Raw genomic sequence first — 19,008 nt, 5'->3', positions numbered from 1 at the left:
ATCAAGCATACGATTTTGCTTTCATATCTGAAACAATCCAACCAACAGTCCTTGAGAATATGCCTCTACATTAGGCCAGCTTATTACAATAGCTTATTCGCTGGGATATTATTGAGTCTGCTGGAGAAAACAAGCATAGGCCATAAGCCATGCACATGTCAAAGGCTACAGTTCTTCTTACATTGCAGGTAATAGAAATGACAGCCAGCCAACATCTCATCGTAACAAATAATATAAGACGGAGCAGTGTCTACTGGGAAAAAGGTTTACGGTATTCATGGCCAACAGACACGTTAATCTGATTGTTTAGTTCTGTTATTATATCTTGCAACATATGTGAGATTATTAAACTGGGATGCACCAATATACCCGCCTAACTGACATGCTGTCGTACCATTTACAAAAACACTTGATTATCTTGAGGATTATTCCTGCAATTGCAATAGGATCATTAGCCAAATGCATATTGGTATTGGCTGATGAAGGGAAAATACCAGTCAGATATAAACAAAACAAAAACACAACAACATCAACATATTGGTGTATCCTGTTGAGCAAAATTATGAGAAAGTTCAAGTAAAGGGTTTGGGTAAGCGTTAGCATTAGCATTAACACTCGTGTATAATGCTGGGCTATGGTTAGGTTTCACCTCTAGAATGAGAAAACTAAACAATAAAAGTGCTTTGGCAATAATTCAAGTCTTTCATTTTCAACACACATACAGGGGAGGAGAAGATATTGGTTGTATGAAGCTGCACTATATATGATACACATGTATATGACATTTTTATATCTTCCAAAAGTGTCACAAGGCACTATTATTCTCTGTTAGTTATAACAGTTTGTCTAAAGCAAGCACTACTTGTCACCTATTTTAGCCTTTAATAATAACTTTTATTTTTCCAATAGCAGCCAACTTAAATGTATTTGATAACGCAGTCAGGCTTCATGCTATAGTGACCAGAACATAAAAAAATAAGTCAAATTTCAACTATGTAAAAACAAAAAATGCCGACATATTTATTAAAACTACTGTAAAATCTTAAATTAATTATATTTTTACCTCATTTTGAATGCGGCATCAAATGAAAACAAACAGTCTTTATTAAGCATTCATTGCCGTTTTAGTGGAAGTACCTCATTTCAGTGAAGGTTTGGTGAAACTGGTGAAATAAATGTCGCAATGGCCGCCACGCACAACAGAACTGTATCTTGCAAGATTTCAATTAACCAAGTTAAAAAAAAAAAAACTTAATTGTAAGCAGATATAATCGCTGAACTAAAATACTGATTATTATCCTATGTGCTCAGTTGCTTGGCTGTTCCCTAACTCTTTTTCTGTGAGCATATAAATCCAACATGTAACCTCTATTGTGCTTCTGCAGTGCATCACGATATGAAAGAGCCATGTTTTTCAACATACAGGCTGCATATTCAGACTCAACAGCCTTTACAGAACTCTTTGTGACAGAAACAACAAAAGCTCTCCAGGGACCCTTGGAGGATTTTCCTCTTGTTTTTGCCACCCTGGGTTTGTCCCCCCCCCCCCCACCCCACCCCACCCCACCCCCAACCGGTTGAGTCTTTTTGTGGGAGCCTCAAACTGTCACGAGGAGACAATATGAGTTGCTGCTGAGTCCACCGTCCTCCAGGGGATGGGGGAGAAGTGACAAGACGACGTAAAGGCTTCGTTGAATTTAGTCTTGAAGAGCCTTGGAGTGGGGAGGCACGTCCCCCTTATTCTAACAGGTCCTGTGAGGAGATGATGAGTTAATAAATAATCACAGACTATAAAAAGGTGGAGCCATTGTTTCTGAAGAACGCTTGTTGTCAAAATCATTATATACAGTTGTGTTCAAAATAATAGCAGTGTGTTTAAAAAATTGAGTAAAGATCAAAATCCTTATCATAGCTTTTATTTCCATACACGCAAATGCATTGGGGACATTGCGCATTAAATTCCAACTCCAAATATGAAGAAACATTTGTCAAATGTTTCTTCATCTTAACAGAAAGTGAAGAAAAAGGAATATTAGACTGTTCAAAAAATAGCAGTGTCTGCATTTTTCTTTACAACTCAAACATTTACTGTATCAGCTAAAAAATGCATGAAGATTTAGCTTTCCTATGAATCACTGAACTAATATTTAGTTGTATAACCTCTGTTTCTGAGAACTGCTTCACATCTGTGTTGCATGGAGTCGACCAACTTATGGCACCTGTCAACAGGTGTTTCAGCCCAGGACGATTGGACTACATTGCACAATTCCTCTGCATTTCTTGATTTTGCCTCAAAAACAGCATTTTTGATGTCACCACATAGGTTTTCTATTGGATTAAGGTCCAGGGATTGGGCTGGCCACTCCATAACGTTAATCTTGTTGGTCTGGAACCAAGATCTTGTTCGCTTACTGGTGTGTTTGGGGTCGTTGACTTGTTGGAACACCCATTTCAAGGGCATTTCCTCTTCAGCATAAGGCAACATGACCTCTTCAAGTATTTTAATGTATCCAAACTGATCCATGATCCATGCTATGCGATAAATAGACCCGACACCATAGTATGAGAAACATCCCCATAACATGATGACTGTGCCACCATGCTTCACTGTCTTCAAAGTGTACTGTGGCTTGAATAGGGGCCGCAGACAGTTTGTCAGACGACCCCCAAACACTGAATTCAGGTCATGAGGTCATGTTGCCTTATGCTGAAGAGGAAATGCCCTTGAAATGGGTGTTCCAACAAGTCAACGACCCCAAACACACCAGTAAGCGAACAAGATCTTGGTTCCAGACCAACAAGATTAACGTTATGGAGTGGCCAGCCCAATCCCTGGACCTTAATCCAATAGAAAACCTATGTGGTGACATCAAAAATGCTGTTTTTGAGGCAAAACCAAGAAATGCAGAGGAATTGTGGAATGTAGTCCAATCGTCCTGGGCTGAAACACCTGTTGACAGGTGCCATAAGTTGGTCGGCTCCCTGCAACACAGATGTGAAGCAGTTCTCAGAAACAGAGGTTATCCAACTAAATATTAGTTCAGTGATTCATAGGAAAGCTAAATCTTCATGCATTTTTCAGCTGATACAGTAAATGTTTGAGTTGTAAAGAAAAATGCAGACACTGCCATTTTTTTGAACAGTCTAATATTCATTTTTCTTCACTTTCTGTAAAGATGAAGAAACATTTGACAAAACATTTGACAAATGTTTCTTCATATTTGGATTTGGAATAGAATGTGCAATGTCCCCAATGCATTTCCGTGTTTGGAAATAAAAGCTATGATAACGATTTTGATCTTGCCTCACTTTTTTAAACACACTGCTATTATTTTGAACACAACTGTATATCTTCACAATCTGCACGCTGAAAATAAATCTGGCATTAATACACAGCCGAGGCTCTAAACAAAGGTGGCCCAACATAGCTAGCAATATGCCCGTTTAAAGAACCTAGGCTGTGCATTAACACTGGATTTTCTTTCAACGCACAGGCAGTACAGACTGGTAGCGGATCATGAGGAGATATTCACTGATTGTAACAAGAAGTGATGTTGACAACAAGCCTTCTCCAGAATCACTGACTCCACCTTTAACTTAAAAAGAGGGGGCCTCTGACACGGTATCAGATACCTGGTCTGAGTCTTCGTTGTAGTGTGCTTTTCCTGTCTCCATGTAGTTAGTGTCCACATCATCCACTCCTTCTATCTTATCCGCCTCCACGTGTTCCCTCATGACAGAGTATCGGTGCACGAGGAACCTGATGGGGACAGGAGAGCATACATATAAGAAACTACAGTTGAAATACAGTATGCGTTGAGTTTTTATTTGTGTGTGAGAAGATGGAACATAGTTAAACTGACCGTCCGCCGCAGACGTATTTCTTAACCAGCCAAACGCCTGCCACGGCACTCGACAGAAGGATGGCTATGACAACCATCACTATGAGGGCAGCGTTCGGTGAGCCGCTTTCGGTCTGTTGGTGACAGAGGCAGAAAGGGTTGAAAATGTTAAAAAAAAACAAAAAAACAATGACATGCCAACAGAAAACATACACTGCAGAATACGTTTGAATGTCTCTGCACATTTTATGATCATCAGAGGAAAAATTTAGACTGTTCCAGAAATATCTAAAAGTTCCATGGAGTTATAAGCCATATCAATCTTAAGAATTCTGATGTACATTCATTAAGCATTTTTTTTTTTTTACATATTTTTTGGGCATTTTTATGCTTTTATTGACAGTGCAGAGAGACAGAGGTGAAATGGGGCAGAGAGGGGAGTGACATGCAGAGAACGAACGCGGGCGGGAATCGAACCCAGGTCTGCTGCTGGGCCCGGCCGGGGGGGGGGGACACACCCTACCAACTGAGCTAAGGGCGCCCCATTAAGCATTTGAATCAAACACAGACTGATGCTTCAGCTCCACTGGAAAGGAAAAAATAATGTTCAGCAAAACTCAGATCTGTGTGCAGTGTGTCACATGAATACCTGAAATTCTTGTCCGGTGTCACACCTCTACGAGATAACCCATGAACACCTTCACTGACGCTCAAAGCCAAAGATCGGCGGCTCCCCTGGCTGAGTTTCAGCCTAGATAATGTCCTGCTTTGTACTGTAGGGTATTCCTTAGAGTTAGGCAGAACTTACCAGAGAATATGGATGCAGGGCGTTGCTGGTGCACAGCCTGCCCAGGTCTGTCTCCTTCCTTTCTGGCTGGAAACCTGCCTCACACTTGTCGCCTGGAATCTTCCGGTAACTTAAAAAATTGAGAGGAGAGAGAGAGAGAGAGAGAGAGAGAGAGAGAGAGAGAGAGAGAGAGAGAAAACATAAGGAAAAAACAGCTAAAAAAATTATACCACAAATGGAGGGAGATGTACTAGTGGCTGAACTCAGGAAGCTTTTAACGATGCTGTGTTATGTGCCCAGTATTTCATTGAAAGTCCATAACAGGCCTCTTGCTTCTACAAGTGAGGTGTTCATCATTGATCGCAGCGCTTGAGCCCACAATTACTAGTGATTTTTCTTGTCTCCCAAAGTACAGTTGAGGAAAAAGTAAGGATCAAGGAATATGTATATTTAAAAAAAAAAGGGAGGCTTCCTCACCCACTGGTCTGTAGCTGTTCTGTCGTCCCATTTAAGCAGAACTCCAGAGGCCGGCCCTTCATCTCCTCCTGCTCCACACACTCAGAGCTGTTCTCCGGACGGTAATATCCAAAGTCACTGAGAGACGAAGCAGAAGTTCTTAAAAAGGCTTTATCCGTTTACCATTATCATTTATCAAACAAATTAACAACATATGAATAAATCCTTCTGAAATAACCTTTAGAGTAGAATTAGAATGATTATTGAAAGTGTAGTTGATGTTCGTGCTTTAGATGTTGAGATTTTTTGGTTCAGAGTATTAAAAAACAAAAATATCATGTAATGTTGAGATAATGGCCCGTTGTTGATGGTTGTATAGGACAATTATACAGACGCAAACAGACAAGGTTCGGTCAGAAAAATCAAAGTTTAGTTGATCTAAGTGTTTAAGATGTTGAAATATTTGGTTCAGAGTATTGAAAAACACTAATGTTGAGATAATGGCCCGTTATTAATGGTTGTATCAAATTATACAGACGCGAACAGACATGGTGCGGTCAAATAATCACCTAAAATAACATTTTGGACCTTTTATTTATACTAGTATGAAAAAAAAATGTATGGAAGCTAAATAGACAAACATCGCAAAATGTTCTTGCCTGCTGTGTCTCACATTTATCTATTTTGGTTTCTCACAAAAACACACCAGTGATAATCGTCCGCTGTACACGGACACTGGGAAAGCTTCTTAGTGACGGCGTAGTCCCTCCCGTTCCAGCAGAAAGAGTCCTTCCTCAGGCGTAGAAAGGTCTCTTTGTAGCCTAGCACGCAGCCGTCACTAGCTCCACTGGGGTCTGTAGAGTGAGCCAGCCACTGTACGTAGTCCCCTTCGGTACCTGCACATATACATATAAACATACATATAAACACACACTAGGTACGTTCAGGTTAACCCAAGCAGTCAGTTACCAGCCCTATTCTCTCACGTGCTCACAGTCTGCGCTGAGGAGCTTCCTGAAGTCTATGGTGATCACCAGCCATTTGCTGAAGTCGTTCCTGTAGCCCCACAAGCTGACGTTCATGGAGCGAGAGCCGGGCTCACTGTCCATACCGCTGAAGTGGAGCGGGTCGCTGGTGAAGTTGTACGTATGCCAGCACTGCCCCTCGTCTGTGGAAAACCTGAGGGAGGGGTGTGTAAGGGGTGGTGGGGGGTAATCTGTTAAAACAAAAACAATACCCTACTATGAAATACATTGCTAGTACTCTCAATTCTATTTACTTGATCTGGTTAACAGGTGAGTTGGTGTGCTCGACAGCCACCAGGAGCCCTCCTGAGTCCAGTATAGCATAATGATGGGGGCCCTTCAGAGCCAACAGCCACGAGTAGCCCCCGTCATCGGACACATACACGTCAGGAGAGAGAGTTGACTCTGCGTCTCCAACGCTGACTGGAGGAAACAAGAGGGCGATGGTGTTGTTAGACATTTACCCAGCAGTTAAATGACTGTGTATAAACAGATCAGTTGGGTGTGTTTGCTTTTTACCATGGGCCAAAATGAGGCCAACAGCACTGGGCTGTGAGAGAGGCAGCATGGGGACGTTCATCTTCATGTTGGTGCTGTAGGAGGCGTGGATGTGCAGTCTGCACTGTAAGGCACAACAATCAGGGTAATGTTAGTGCTACGTCACATGCTAATGATGATGTATAAAAAAGAGATTTAATGAAGTTACTAAAGCCTCGTCCCATACATAAAACACACCAGCCATTGGATAAAAACACACACATCACAATAAAACTGTACATATTCAAATATATCTAATATGTGTAGTGTATCTGCGTGTCTCACTCTGTTAGGCCTGTTAGTAGAGGTCTCGCTGTCACACTGGCTGTTCTGTGGTCTGCGCAGCGTCTGCCACTTTGCTCCTTGGTCAAAGGTGATCACTGTCTCCACGGCACCATCTGCAAAGAGAACACAATGACCAGTCAATGACATTATCTTCAATTACTCACTCTACTATCAAGTCACAGTAGATATTTCTGCGTTCCCCCCCCCCCCCCCCAATACAGTGTACATGACAATTTTTAACACCCATAAATAGGGAAACTTTGGGATAAAATGCAGTTTGTATGCTATTTTGAGTAATAGAATTAAACACGTTGACAAAAAAATAACAAAAAGCTCCCTCTGAAATGTGTTAGTACATACTGTATGAGACAGAGTGTTGACTCACCCTCTGAGAGCACACTGGTGGTGTAGACGCCTCGGAGCGAAGTGATGACCGTGAAGTCAGTGTCACTTCCTGTGGTGGTGTAAAGATGGCGCTCCAGAGACTTGGAGAACACGGTTCCTCTGTCACCTGACACGTAGATGGTTCCAACACCGGAGTCTGGTACACACACACACACACACACACATATTAAACATTACACACACACACACATACATTACACACACGTTTGGATTATAGACTTTGTGAAGGTCCCAGTGAGCCGCAGGTATTTTGACTGTACTGTATGTTACTTTGACATTCTCATTTGTAAGAAATAGGAATTTTTAAAGATATTTCTTTTGGCATTTTTATGCTTTATTGATAGTGTAGAGACAGAGTTGAAATGGGGCAGAGAGGGGAGTGACATGCAGAGAACGACCGCGGGCTGGAATCGAACCCGGGTCCGCTGCTGGATGAGGCCCATGGGGGGGGGACGCCCTACCAACTGAGCTAAGGGCGCCCCCAAGAAATAAGAATTTCTGTTAGATTAGTTAAACAAAATAAATGTCAATTCAATATGAGGAACGATACATTTACTGACTCCCATAGAGGAACTTCCTACAGATTAAGGAATTTTTCAAGGACACCTAAAAAGGCTGTTTGCTTGGAAGGTTCATTTATTTTAGTATATAGCCATGTCAATGTATTCATTAAGATGATGACAACTTTTTTTTATTTTTTTTTGTGTTTTTAACTTGTGGTATGTAATGCTGTGTATCTATGTGATCGAAATAAACTAAACTAAACTTAACCATCCGCACGGCTGTTAATCATTAACATCATCCGTCATGTACCAACATTGTCCACACCAATCATCCTCCACATCACTCATGTCTAGCAGCAGCATCATGGCTGTCATGGTTCTGACCTCCGGGGTCGTCCACGTGCATGAAGACCATGTCCTGGTTGGCTGACAGGATGGAGTAGAACTGCTCATGGTTGACTACAGGGAGCTGAGCCATGTTCCACACCTCACCTCCGTCCACTGAGACGTGGATCATACGCTCCGTACCCTGACACACACACACACACACACACACACACACACACACACACACACACACACACACACACACACACACACACACACACACACACACACACACACACACACACACACACACACACACACACACACACACACACACACACACACACACACACACACACAATCATTAAAAAATAATGCTTTGATAACTGCATCTTTACGGCGTTATAATGTCGACAGTTCTGCTATTCATCCATTATTTTCTTTACTACATATACCTTTATATTGGGTTCAAGACTTAACAACCCACACAAAAAAATAAAACTGTACAATAATAATGCTAGAGATGCAGCTCATTGATAAATGAAATGTGCAGAAATGCCATCGTAATAGGGTTAATACACACAAATCAAAAAACAACAAAACATTTCCTTTAACTGGCAAGATAATGGTGGGGTTGACCAATGAATAAAGGTCCCATTCGCACCTGCAGCTACGTATAATACAAGTAAAGGGATATATTATGAATGAAAGGAGAAAAGATTATAAAAATAAATATAGTTAAATAAATCAAATAGAGAGAAGCAAAGAAGTACACACAAATAAATAAATAAATATATAAATACAAATAAATAAATAATAAAATACATAAACTATTAAATACATTGTGTTTGCTGGATACCCCATGGGGTAAGGGATTTTCTTTGTAATTTGGCTGAACCATGCTGTACTAAAATGTTACCATTTATGAGTAGGATAAAAAAAAACATTATGCACATACATAAACACATACAACAAAAAAACACAAGTTCATATGTAAAAATGAAAATACTGCATGTGTCGGAGCAAGGCTGATTCACAGAAAGCGACACATTCTGCTCTGGGAAGTAATTAAGGCAAAGAAGCGAACACGAACACACACACACACACACACACACACACACACACACACACACACACACACACACACACACACACACACACACACACACACACACACACACACACACACACACACACACACACACAAATACCTTGCCAGTCATGATGGAAGCAAAAAGAAAGCGCCCTCCCAGCACAAAGGAGTAAACTCTTGTAGCGACGGTGTGGACACTTCGACCATAGTCTGTGGACTTCCTTAACTCCAACATTCCTCTATCATCTAACACACAGAAAGAAAAGAGTTGACAGATGCATTTTCTGAATTGTATATAAACAGGTGGCAGTATTGCCTTGACCTACTGCACGATCCATTGTAGTTTGTTGAGAAGTAGATGCTGTTTTCTGGACCCCTGTGTGTGAGAAAGAGAAAGGTGAGAAGTGTAGAAAAGGAAAGGAAAGGAAAGATCTCATTTTGATCGCATTTTTCACACATTTGAAAGTTTTTTTCAAGTTCAAAACAAGAATCCACTTTTGGAATTTGTAGACATCACAGATTGCGGTTATGTTTTCTCCCAAGTGCTTTGTGAGTGGACCCCCCCCCCCCCCCCACCCCCCACCTCTCTCTCTGTTTTTTTGTTTGCTGCCAAAGGGAGCCGACGGTTTTCACACTTTTGCTAAAGATTCCGCTGGTTCAAGGGACTGTGGTCTGAATAAGAATGCCGCTGCTGACTCATGATTCACTCCGACAGCGGCCTCGGCTCCCTCGCTGTGCAGTCGATAGCAGGTCGGGGCCTAAACAACAGCTGTGGTCACGCAGAGCTGTCACAGACTTCCCACAATGCAACGCTAAACAACCGCAGGCTGACAACAACACAACCTCATGTGAACTCTGGTGTTCAAGTGAAAAGGAGTCAGGGGAGTGAGTGCCAAACTGTGGCGAGAAAGACGGCTGGAATAACAACAAATAGTGAGTGCTTATTTTCGTCAGAATCTTTCAGTTGATGATACAAGCGTTATACATTGGCATGAGCAGTCTCCATGGGTTACTTGACAAGAAAATCTTCAGAGACATTTGCAATTTTGAATTTGAAAATTTCCCATAGAAATGTATTGGTTGTCTCGGACAATTTTCTTTTCAAGTGACCCATGGAGACTGCTCATGCCAATTTTCAGGCTTGTATCACAAATTGAGAGATTGTAGCACTTATCTGGCTCCACTAAAAGGACAAAGAAAAAACATACATACACACACACACACACACACACACACACACACACACACACACACACACACAAGGTGCACATGTTCGTGGACACATACATCAACAAAGCTGTTTTGCACCCTGACAGTTAAGTGTTTTATGTCCTGCTTCAACAATGTATTTTCTCTAATCCAATCACACACAAATGACACACATAAAAGGTTACAGAAAGTCCACACTATGCTAGGTCATATCATAAAGAAGTAGCAAACATCTAGTAAGGAACTTGGAAGAAGGGGTCATAATAGCCAATTTTAAGTAGCCAATACCGCAAGTTCATCAGTAAATGAGGACCTTTCCGCTAGGGGATTCATTCGATAAAGAGTGCAATGTTAACACCAGCCAACGTTCCCCTTCGCTTCATTTCTGCATTATTATAAACATAACCACAGTAAGTATCCTGTTTGCCAACAACAACAACAACACCACCAACAACCCAAATGTCCTTAGTATATTATAATTCATTACAAACTTTGAGGATTTTTGAGGATGAATTCTCACCATCTGACCAGACAAACACTGTCATGGATCTTCCTCCAGGTGGCACCAAAGTCCTCAGACAGCCACAGGTCCAACTGGAGGGAAACAAAAAAAAGCCCTTAGTCACTTCATACTCTGTTATAACTGCTGTCAAAAAAAACTCTTGGTTCTGAAGTTTTGGTTTGGTCTGAAATCATGTAACAACGTATCTACCGTGATACTGAGCGTCAGAAGTACGTTGCAGTCCCCGGGGTTGTACAGCATCTGGATGAGAGGCTCGAACGGCAGGTCCGTGGGAACAAAGGTCAGGCCAAAGTCCCGCGAGCGAAACAGTCTGAACCCGCCGATCTCCGACACGTCCCCGGTAAGCATCACCTGAAAGAGAAGTTGAGCTATAAGGCAAGAGCTTTTCATATTCAGCAGAGTGGAGCTGCGTTTTCTTTAGGCAAATTGTACTTTCATACAGAGTCAGACCAACCACAAAACACACAAATGCCAATGTGAGGTATAAGCAGCGTCTGTATGTGAAAAGGTATGCTAAGGTATATTAAGCACTTTAAAAAAAAAACTAAGTATAACACTATTTTGCTTTCCCCCCCAAAATGGCTGACCTTGCCAGAGTGGTCGGGGCTGATGGCGATGCCAAAGTCGGTCTGGATGAAGGTGTGGTTGATCAGGTGAGTCACATCTTCGAACGTCTTCCCGTAGTCTTCACTGACACAGTGACAAAGCAGTGAGTTAGTTAGACCCTCAGACCACAGCTATGGCAAATAACATACAGCTCCGTCCCAACAACCATGGGGCATTCCTCACCTCCTGTAGAGGTTGGACTGGCCGAAACGCATCATGAACAACGGCACCTGGAATGTAGTCAAGACCAGCAGCACCTGGGAAAGAAGAGGGTAAAGGAACTACAAAACAATACAAACAACATGTCGGACTCCGAATGCTTCCCATTACAGTCCTATTATATTTTTTCCATTCATGTTAAACAAACTCACCCCTGATCCGTCGCCCACCCAGGCCAGTGACAGTGAACCCATGGTCCTCACTTTGAAGGTGAACTGGAATGGGAGTAAAAAGACAACGGGAACTGTTAAGAAAGGACACCTAAGAAGGCTGTTGTTTCCACCAAGGTTTATGTCACACCATGTAGGAGTGTTTGAAATATATATCTGGATGTGATAGTGCTTGTCAGATACAGTGTCAGGACATCAACAGCAGAACGTAGAACACACACACATACACACACACACGAGGCTCCAAAGTTTAGTCTGAAATAAGCAAAACGCAAGACTTTGTGTGTGTGTATGTGTGTGTGTGTGTGTGTTTCAGTCACTCGTTGAACACTTCACACAGACGCCAAGAGGACAGAATGAATTGTCCTTAGTACTGTCCAAAGTGGCTCGGCCATTTGGATGCACTCTGCGTGTGTGACCTACATTCCTGCCTAAAAGACAAAGCGGGGGCCAGGGAACAAAACAATTACTGATGTCCCGGGCACAGCGAGAAGAACACACAAACACACACACACACACACACACTTTCACACACACATACAGTATATGCAGACTCAAAGTGCTCTATTCTGACAATAAAATTAATATAAAAAAGCTCCCTTTCTAGCATTTATGAGCCATTGAAGATCATAATAAAATGAATAATATTAGAGAGGTAGTGTGAGTATGAGTAATGAGACACCAACGTTTATTTGACAAGTGTGTGGACTGCAGACAACATTCCAGTCCATACATCAGCATTATCATCATCCATGGTGTCATTGATTTGAATAACGTATTTAGCCACAGCTCATTACGTTTGGAGTCCTCCTGTTTTCCTGGCGGGGGATTGGATGTTTACAAGGTGAGTCCAGCCCCGGAGAGAGACTGCATCCAACTCTATAAAGCCACAGGCCACAGCCAGGTCTGCCTGATGGAAACTCCTCGTAAACAGGGCCAGTGGAAAAACTCCAAGAGTGTGAACACTTCTTCCCATCTCCCCTCTACATCAATCATTTCATCCATCTTTTCTTTCATCTCTTGACCCCCCCTCCCCCTTTTTTTTCTATCTCTTGATCGCTTGACAACTGCACCTCCCCTGACTTTTGCAGTCATCTGGCCAATCTGTTGGTCGGTTCAAACATGTAAAGCATGACGTACCCTGTCCTTCCAACACAGTCTCATACCATTAAACCACAGGGGTTTGGCTTCATATCTGTCCAAAGAACATCGCAACGTGCCAGTTTTCTCTCTCTCTCGCTCTCTCCCTCCCCAATTTTCCTGCGCTTGTCCCTTTTTATTTGTGCAAAGGGGGCCTATGTGGCCAAATTAAAAAAATCCTAAAAAGTGAAGCATTAAAATGGCCTGTGGCTACGGGATAAATGTCAGTGTTTTGGTCACACTAGAGGTTTAAGCAGGACTTGGGTCTTGGTGCACAAACATCCAGTTCAATGCTCGATGACGCGTCTCGCCAGAACATTGTCACTGTGCTGTATTGGCAACTTAAAAATTGGTTAAACTATGAATATATGTCTGCCCTCCCATCCAAACATAAGCTACAGGTGTACAAACCGTTCACAAAACTAGTGATGTTTGTTTACGTTTTGGTAATAAGTACACATACAAACTATTCTTGAGGAACTGAAAATAAAAGTACATACAGCTGTCAGACAAAGACTAAACAACTACAAGAATTGGGATCCTAATTCTGTCTTTAAGAAAAACATGTAAAAAAAACATTCAACCCAAACACTGAATTAGGAAATAAAACATTGTATAAATAATGAAGAGTCTACCGTCATGCTAGCAGATATGGGAGGCTGGATTTTGTATAAGATTACACTAAAACAGAGAGGACGACCATTTAATCTGGAAATAATCAAGATGCTAACAACTGCAAAAATCTAGACTCTATGGTCCATGATCAAATACCTGCTAAACAAATAATATTCCTATACGCCTCAGCTGTTCTATGTGTTGTGAGCTAACTATATGTTTGCATGCTAACATATAATTTAAGATGGTGACTGTGGTAAAAGAAAAAAATATATATATATACCTGCGGGATAAGGTAATAGACAGAAAGGCTAACAACCCCTGAAGATGCCATCCAGCCACTATCAGCGTATGCAAGGACCCATTCAAAAACATGGCCTCCTAAAATCCAATTTGAAAAGCAAAGCATTTGAAAGTGCCGCAAAATGATTGACAGTAGCTGCTTAGTTCAATGCAGGTCAACAGGTTTCATGTAGTGTACCGTCCTGAGATCAAGCCTTGGAAAATGTTTCTGCCAGTTGCTTGTACACCTGTGTTAAATTCAACCGGCGGTGGTTAAGGTTATGCTGACTTGAGAGACTACAGCTCACTGAGACTGAAATCCAAACAATCAACAATCCCAATATTAGGCTGCGGAAACTGAGTGATTAAGTGCTGATTTATTTTGACTGGAGAAGTGTAACACAGGATAGTGTGGCTATGTCCTAAGTCTGTGATGAGGAAAACAGACGGGCAGACGGAGACGAGACGGAAAGACACGCAGAGATAAAAATCTAAGAGATACATTTGTCTGACCCGTTTGGACGTGGCTTCACAAACCAGACATGATGTAACGTGCTGGATCTAAAGCGTTCAATAAGGCTTCTCTAGTATGCTCCATCTGTTCCTCTACTCATCACTCAAGGCATGCTGGTAGTACATTGAACTGCACAACAATGCTGCACAATTCAGTATCACACACACGCTGCTGTACATACACAGACATATACAGACTGTGCAGACTCAGTAATATGCATCGTTGGTGTGTGTGGGAGCACAGTGAAGTCCTCAACACAATGACCTCCTTATTCCCTCCGCTCTGGGGCTTTTAACCTTTCAGCTCCAGCCATGTTTACACACATACAACTTCAGAGGCTGGGGTCAAACACATCTTGGCTTTGATTTAACACAGGAAGCTGTGTGAGCCAATGCTCTCTGATGCTGGGCTCAGTTGTAGAGTCGTAAGCAACACCGTATTAAGGTCCATTTAGTTATTGTTGTTCAAGAACAACCCTAACAGAATTGGAGCAGACTGAAGCTAGTACCTAATGCTTATTATACTGTATTTAAGATGTAGTGATTAACCATTGAGTCTATACAATGTCAGAATATAAATGTATTATGTCCATTACAATGTCAGTCCAGTGTTGAAATCCTGAAATTCCTAGATTGATTGGTAGCATGTCTCTAGAGATGTCAATGGCGTTCATGTCGTTCCACCACTTTGGTCCAGACTGAAAAATGACAACCGAAATTCATGTTTCCCAGAGGATGAATGTTAACGACTGCTCTCCTAGCGCCACCATGATGTGGACATTTTGTTATTTTGGTAACATGTCTTGACAACAATGGGATAGACTGCCGTTAAATTGGACACACCACATTCCTGTTCCTATCAGGCTAGAGAGTGTAATAACTTTGATGATTCCTCAACATCTTATCTAGCGTCAACATCAGGGCGTTCTTTGGTTTATGAGCAACACAAAGCCTCAGCCTCAGGTGTTTTATGTAGGCCTACTAAGAGCTAAAACGCTAATGTTAGCATGCTCACATCCTAAGAGAAGGTGGTGAAAATGGCTAACATCATACTGGCTGGCTAAACATCATCACGCTATGCATGCTAACTTTAGTATTTAGCTCAAGGAAACCCCGGGTGCATAAGTACAGCCAAGACACTAGACTTGTTGTCTTGTTCAGTATTTTCTTATCTTTACTACATGAAGAAAGTCATTGGCTGTCTGTTAGTTTCAGCACTAACTTGATCCACATTGACATACTCAACATGCACTATTGACGGAGTCCACAAGGGTTTCTTTATTTTCACTAGTTTGTTGATCTCATTGGATGTCTCTCCCTGTACATGAACAAACCCATACTTTCCTTAGCTCTCTCTCTCTCTCTCTCTCTCTCTCTCTCTTTCTCACACACTCGCTTACCCTCTCTCTCTCTCTCACACACACTCTCTCTATCTCTCTCTCACACTCTCTCTCGCTGTGTGGAACATCCACTCTGCTGCTTTTCTTGGTGCTCCAACAGCTGGCTGGGAGCCAGTTACTCTTCACCCTGAAAACAGAACATGTTTTTCTCTCTACACTTCTTCAGCCAGAGGAGGGGGGAGAGGGGATGGGATGGAGTCAGGAGAAGAGAAACAAAACAACACAAACTGCAAACGGACTGAGTCAGCTAATTAAACCGCACACAAACATAACACAAAAAAAAAAAAATTAAAATGAGAGAGAACATTTGTATTAAAAAAGCTTGTGCTGGCTGTCAAAACACTTCCTATGAACTACTTGCCTGTTCTGCTCAGACTTTACACAGCAAAAATTCCAAAAGGAGAAGAGTATAACGCTGGTCTAAATGCTGCACACACCAACACGTCTGATCTAGCCCTGCAGCTCTGTTAATAAAAACAACAGTGGGGTTAACTTGAGTCCACACTGTCACTCAGATCAAGTACAGCAAAAAAAAAAAAAGTTTGAGGGAGAAAGGAGACAGGAGGAGTCTTTCCTATCCGTATGCGCGCCGAATCGTTTTCGTGTTCAAAAGCCAGCCCAGGTGCCACAGAAATGATGTAACGTCCACTTATTCCATCTCTCTCTCTCTCACGCACCACACACACGCACACACACACACACACACACACACACACACACACACACACACACACACACACACACACACACACACACACACACACACACACACACACACACACACACACACACACACACACACACACACACACACACACACACACACACACACACACACACACACACACACACACACACACACACACACACACACACACACACACACACACACACACACACACGAAACAACAAGAGTGTCCTGTGGAGCTCCTTTAGCTTTTGACCAAGTTGTTATTCTTGAACATTCCTCCAGACATCTGGGTTGTTCTTGCTGTGCTTCCTATTACAACACGTCCAGTACTAAAATAACACAAGGTGTTCTTTGGTCTATTATAATGCAGGATCAGGGTTCACCTGAGAAAGATTGTGTTTGATATCGATCACAGGTACAAGATGCAAGATAAACACAAAGTTCCTGTCCCTATGTGAGAGATTTGTTTTTTAAACCCTGACTGGAAAAGCAGATAAACATACAGTGGAGTCTTCCTCCTGTAACTAGACCTGACCAGTACTGACGACCTACATTGATTCAGATCAGTTAAAAGTGGAGTGTAACAGATAAGAGCTGAAAAACCATTAGTCGATTGTCAGAAAATTCATCAGCAAATATTTCAACAAACAATTGCAGAATAGAAGAATATATATATAAATATCTGCCAGTTTCGCCATCTCCAATAATTGCTATTTTTTCTCTATTTTGTGTTCTTGAAAATTGGATAACAGGTGCAACCATTAGTTGAATTAATACAATGAATGGGCATGGGCAGAAAAATAAATGTTCACTTTATTTTTGGAACCCATTCAAGGTGGAGTCAGCGATTATGGAGAATGCTTGTCTTCAAAATCACTTTTTTGTCAAAATCTGTGAATATTTCCTCACATGAGGTCTGGTATGTAAACAAAGGCCAACCAAGGGGGCCCACCATATAGCAACATGCCCCTTTTTTGGTTCTATGCGGGTTATTAACGCTGGATTTTTTTTTTCAAAAACACATCAGGCTACAGATAGACAAGCCTAGCTACCATAAAGTGAGGAGATATTCACTGATTCTGAGTGACTAAAGGCGATGTTGACAACAACCATCCTCCAGAATGAACTTTGATCGTTGATTTCCACATTATTTGGTATTGGTTTCAGCTTCTCCCATCATGGTAGTATTTGCTGCGTTTTTTCAGTCAGCACTTTGTTCCTGTTGTTCAGACAAAACAAGCGACTCAAAGACATCACCATGGCCTTGGAGGAAGTGTGAATGGTCATCTAAAACATATGAATATTATAAAGTCTAGATTAGTAATCCATTGATCATTAGCAAATAACATGATGACAAATCACAAGGCCTACTTTAAACCCCTACAATAGTTTTATTTGGGGGCTGCAGCTTCTTTTAAATTTCATAATAAATTATTCTGCAGATCGATGAATAAGTGGTGTTGGTCTATGAATAATCCGAAAATGTTGGAAAATGTGGTTATGTCTTCAAATTGTTGTTTTTGTTTTACAAGTCGGACAACTTTCTAGAACCCAAATCCAGTCTGTTACGACAATTTCAGACAAGATGAATAAGAAAGCCCTCACACTTGAGCTGCTGCTTGAACTATCAAATGTTTGGCATTTTTGCTTGCAAATCGACTTCTATGATGAATCAATTAGCCTATAAGAAATAAATAGCCTAATTAAGAAAAACTTGCTTAACAATCGACTAATCGTTTATCAAACTATTAATTCAGACAGATGACCTTACTGTATAGGATTCACTTCTCTCTTCATTCAAACTATGAGGACTCGGAGCTGTGTCAAACTACAACAAGTGCCAATAGTTGCGTTGGAGAAGCTCATGTTAAAGTGATCAGAAATGTTAATTCATTGGTGTGTTGTTTACAGTGTGTGGACATCATGAGCAGCTCCATGTGCTGAGTGTCCATAGCCTACTGACTGAAGTGGCCCCTCGGGAGCACAACGACTAACTCCACATCTTCACAGGGTTTTAAATGTTTTACTAAAATAGGCTAAACCTGAGGTAAATCACTTACAGAATGGGTGTTGTTTTGCAGGGCTGAGTCCACTCCATGCAGAGGTGAACACGGCTGTTCATTCAGTCCCGCGCTGCGTTTCGAGAGCTCCGACTTCTCCAAACTATGTCGCTCCTCATCACTGCCAAACTCCCTCCGCAGCCTCCTTACGTCGGACCACTTTTCTCCCCGGTGGAATCCTGCGCCCAGCGCACACGAAAACAAGCCGAGCGCAAAAACATAAGATAGAGATTTCATGTTAACAAGGAAAGTGCACAACTTTGGACTCGGTGAGAAACTCTTCTGTCCCGACACTTCGCTCCGGGCTCCACAAGCCCCCC

The 19,008-nt window shown here is 41.8% G+C and overlaps 1 protein-coding gene across 2 annotated transcripts; it reads right to left on the bottom strand.

Moving 5' to 3' along the window:
• Positions 1 to 1,584: 1,584 nt before the first annotated feature.
• Positions 1,585 to 19,008, bottom strand: LOC307249520 (sortilin-like). Of its 2 annotated transcripts, none has more exons than XM_080026278.1 (20): positions 18,689 to 19,008; positions 11,970 to 12,032; positions 11,782 to 11,879; positions 11,580 to 11,682; positions 11,182 to 11,343; positions 10,990 to 11,063; positions 9,587 to 9,636; positions 9,379 to 9,506; positions 8,225 to 8,369; positions 7,318 to 7,473; positions 6,933 to 7,045; positions 6,630 to 6,732; positions 6,365 to 6,533; positions 6,080 to 6,264; positions 5,792 to 5,981; positions 5,107 to 5,223; positions 4,651 to 4,759; positions 3,864 to 3,976; positions 3,634 to 3,760; positions 1,585 to 1,752 (listed from the first exon to the last, which is right to left on the bottom strand). In XM_080026278.1, the coding sequence occupies exons 1-20, from the start codon at positions 18,923 to 18,925 to the stop codon at positions 1,738 to 1,740; spliced, it is 2,457 nt and encodes an 818-aa protein (XP_079882404.1). In that variant the 5' UTR covers positions 18,926 to 19,008; the 3' UTR covers positions 1,585 to 1,737. The 2 variants fall into 2 exon arrangements, with proteins under 2 accessions (XP_079882404.1, XP_079882405.1); XM_080026279.1 differs by having other exon boundaries at positions 11,782 to 11,855.

The sequence above is a fragment of the Ammodytes marinus genome, assembly GCF_949987685.1.
Source record: "Ammodytes marinus genome assembly, chromosome: 4".
Lineage (NCBI taxonomy): Eukaryota > Metazoa > Chordata > Actinopteri > Uranoscopiformes > Ammodytidae > Ammodytes > Ammodytes marinus.
The sequence above is the reverse complement of the archived record's forward strand: the minus strand, read 5'-3'. Positions and strand labels throughout refer to the sequence as shown.

Coding starts and splice junctions, on each gene's coding strand:
- LOC307249520 (XM_080026278.1), bottom strand. CDS start 18,925: ATGAAATCTCTATCTTATGTTTTTGCGCTCGGCTTGTTTTCGTGTGCG. Junction 12,033..18,688: donor TGCAAAACAACACCCATTCT/GTAAGTGATTTA, acceptor CTCCCATTCCAG/TTCACCTTCAAAGTGAGGAC. Junction 3,977..4,650: donor CCCTGCATCCATATTCTCTG/GTAAGTTCTGCC, acceptor TGTCACCAACAG/ACCGAAAGCGGCTCACCGAA.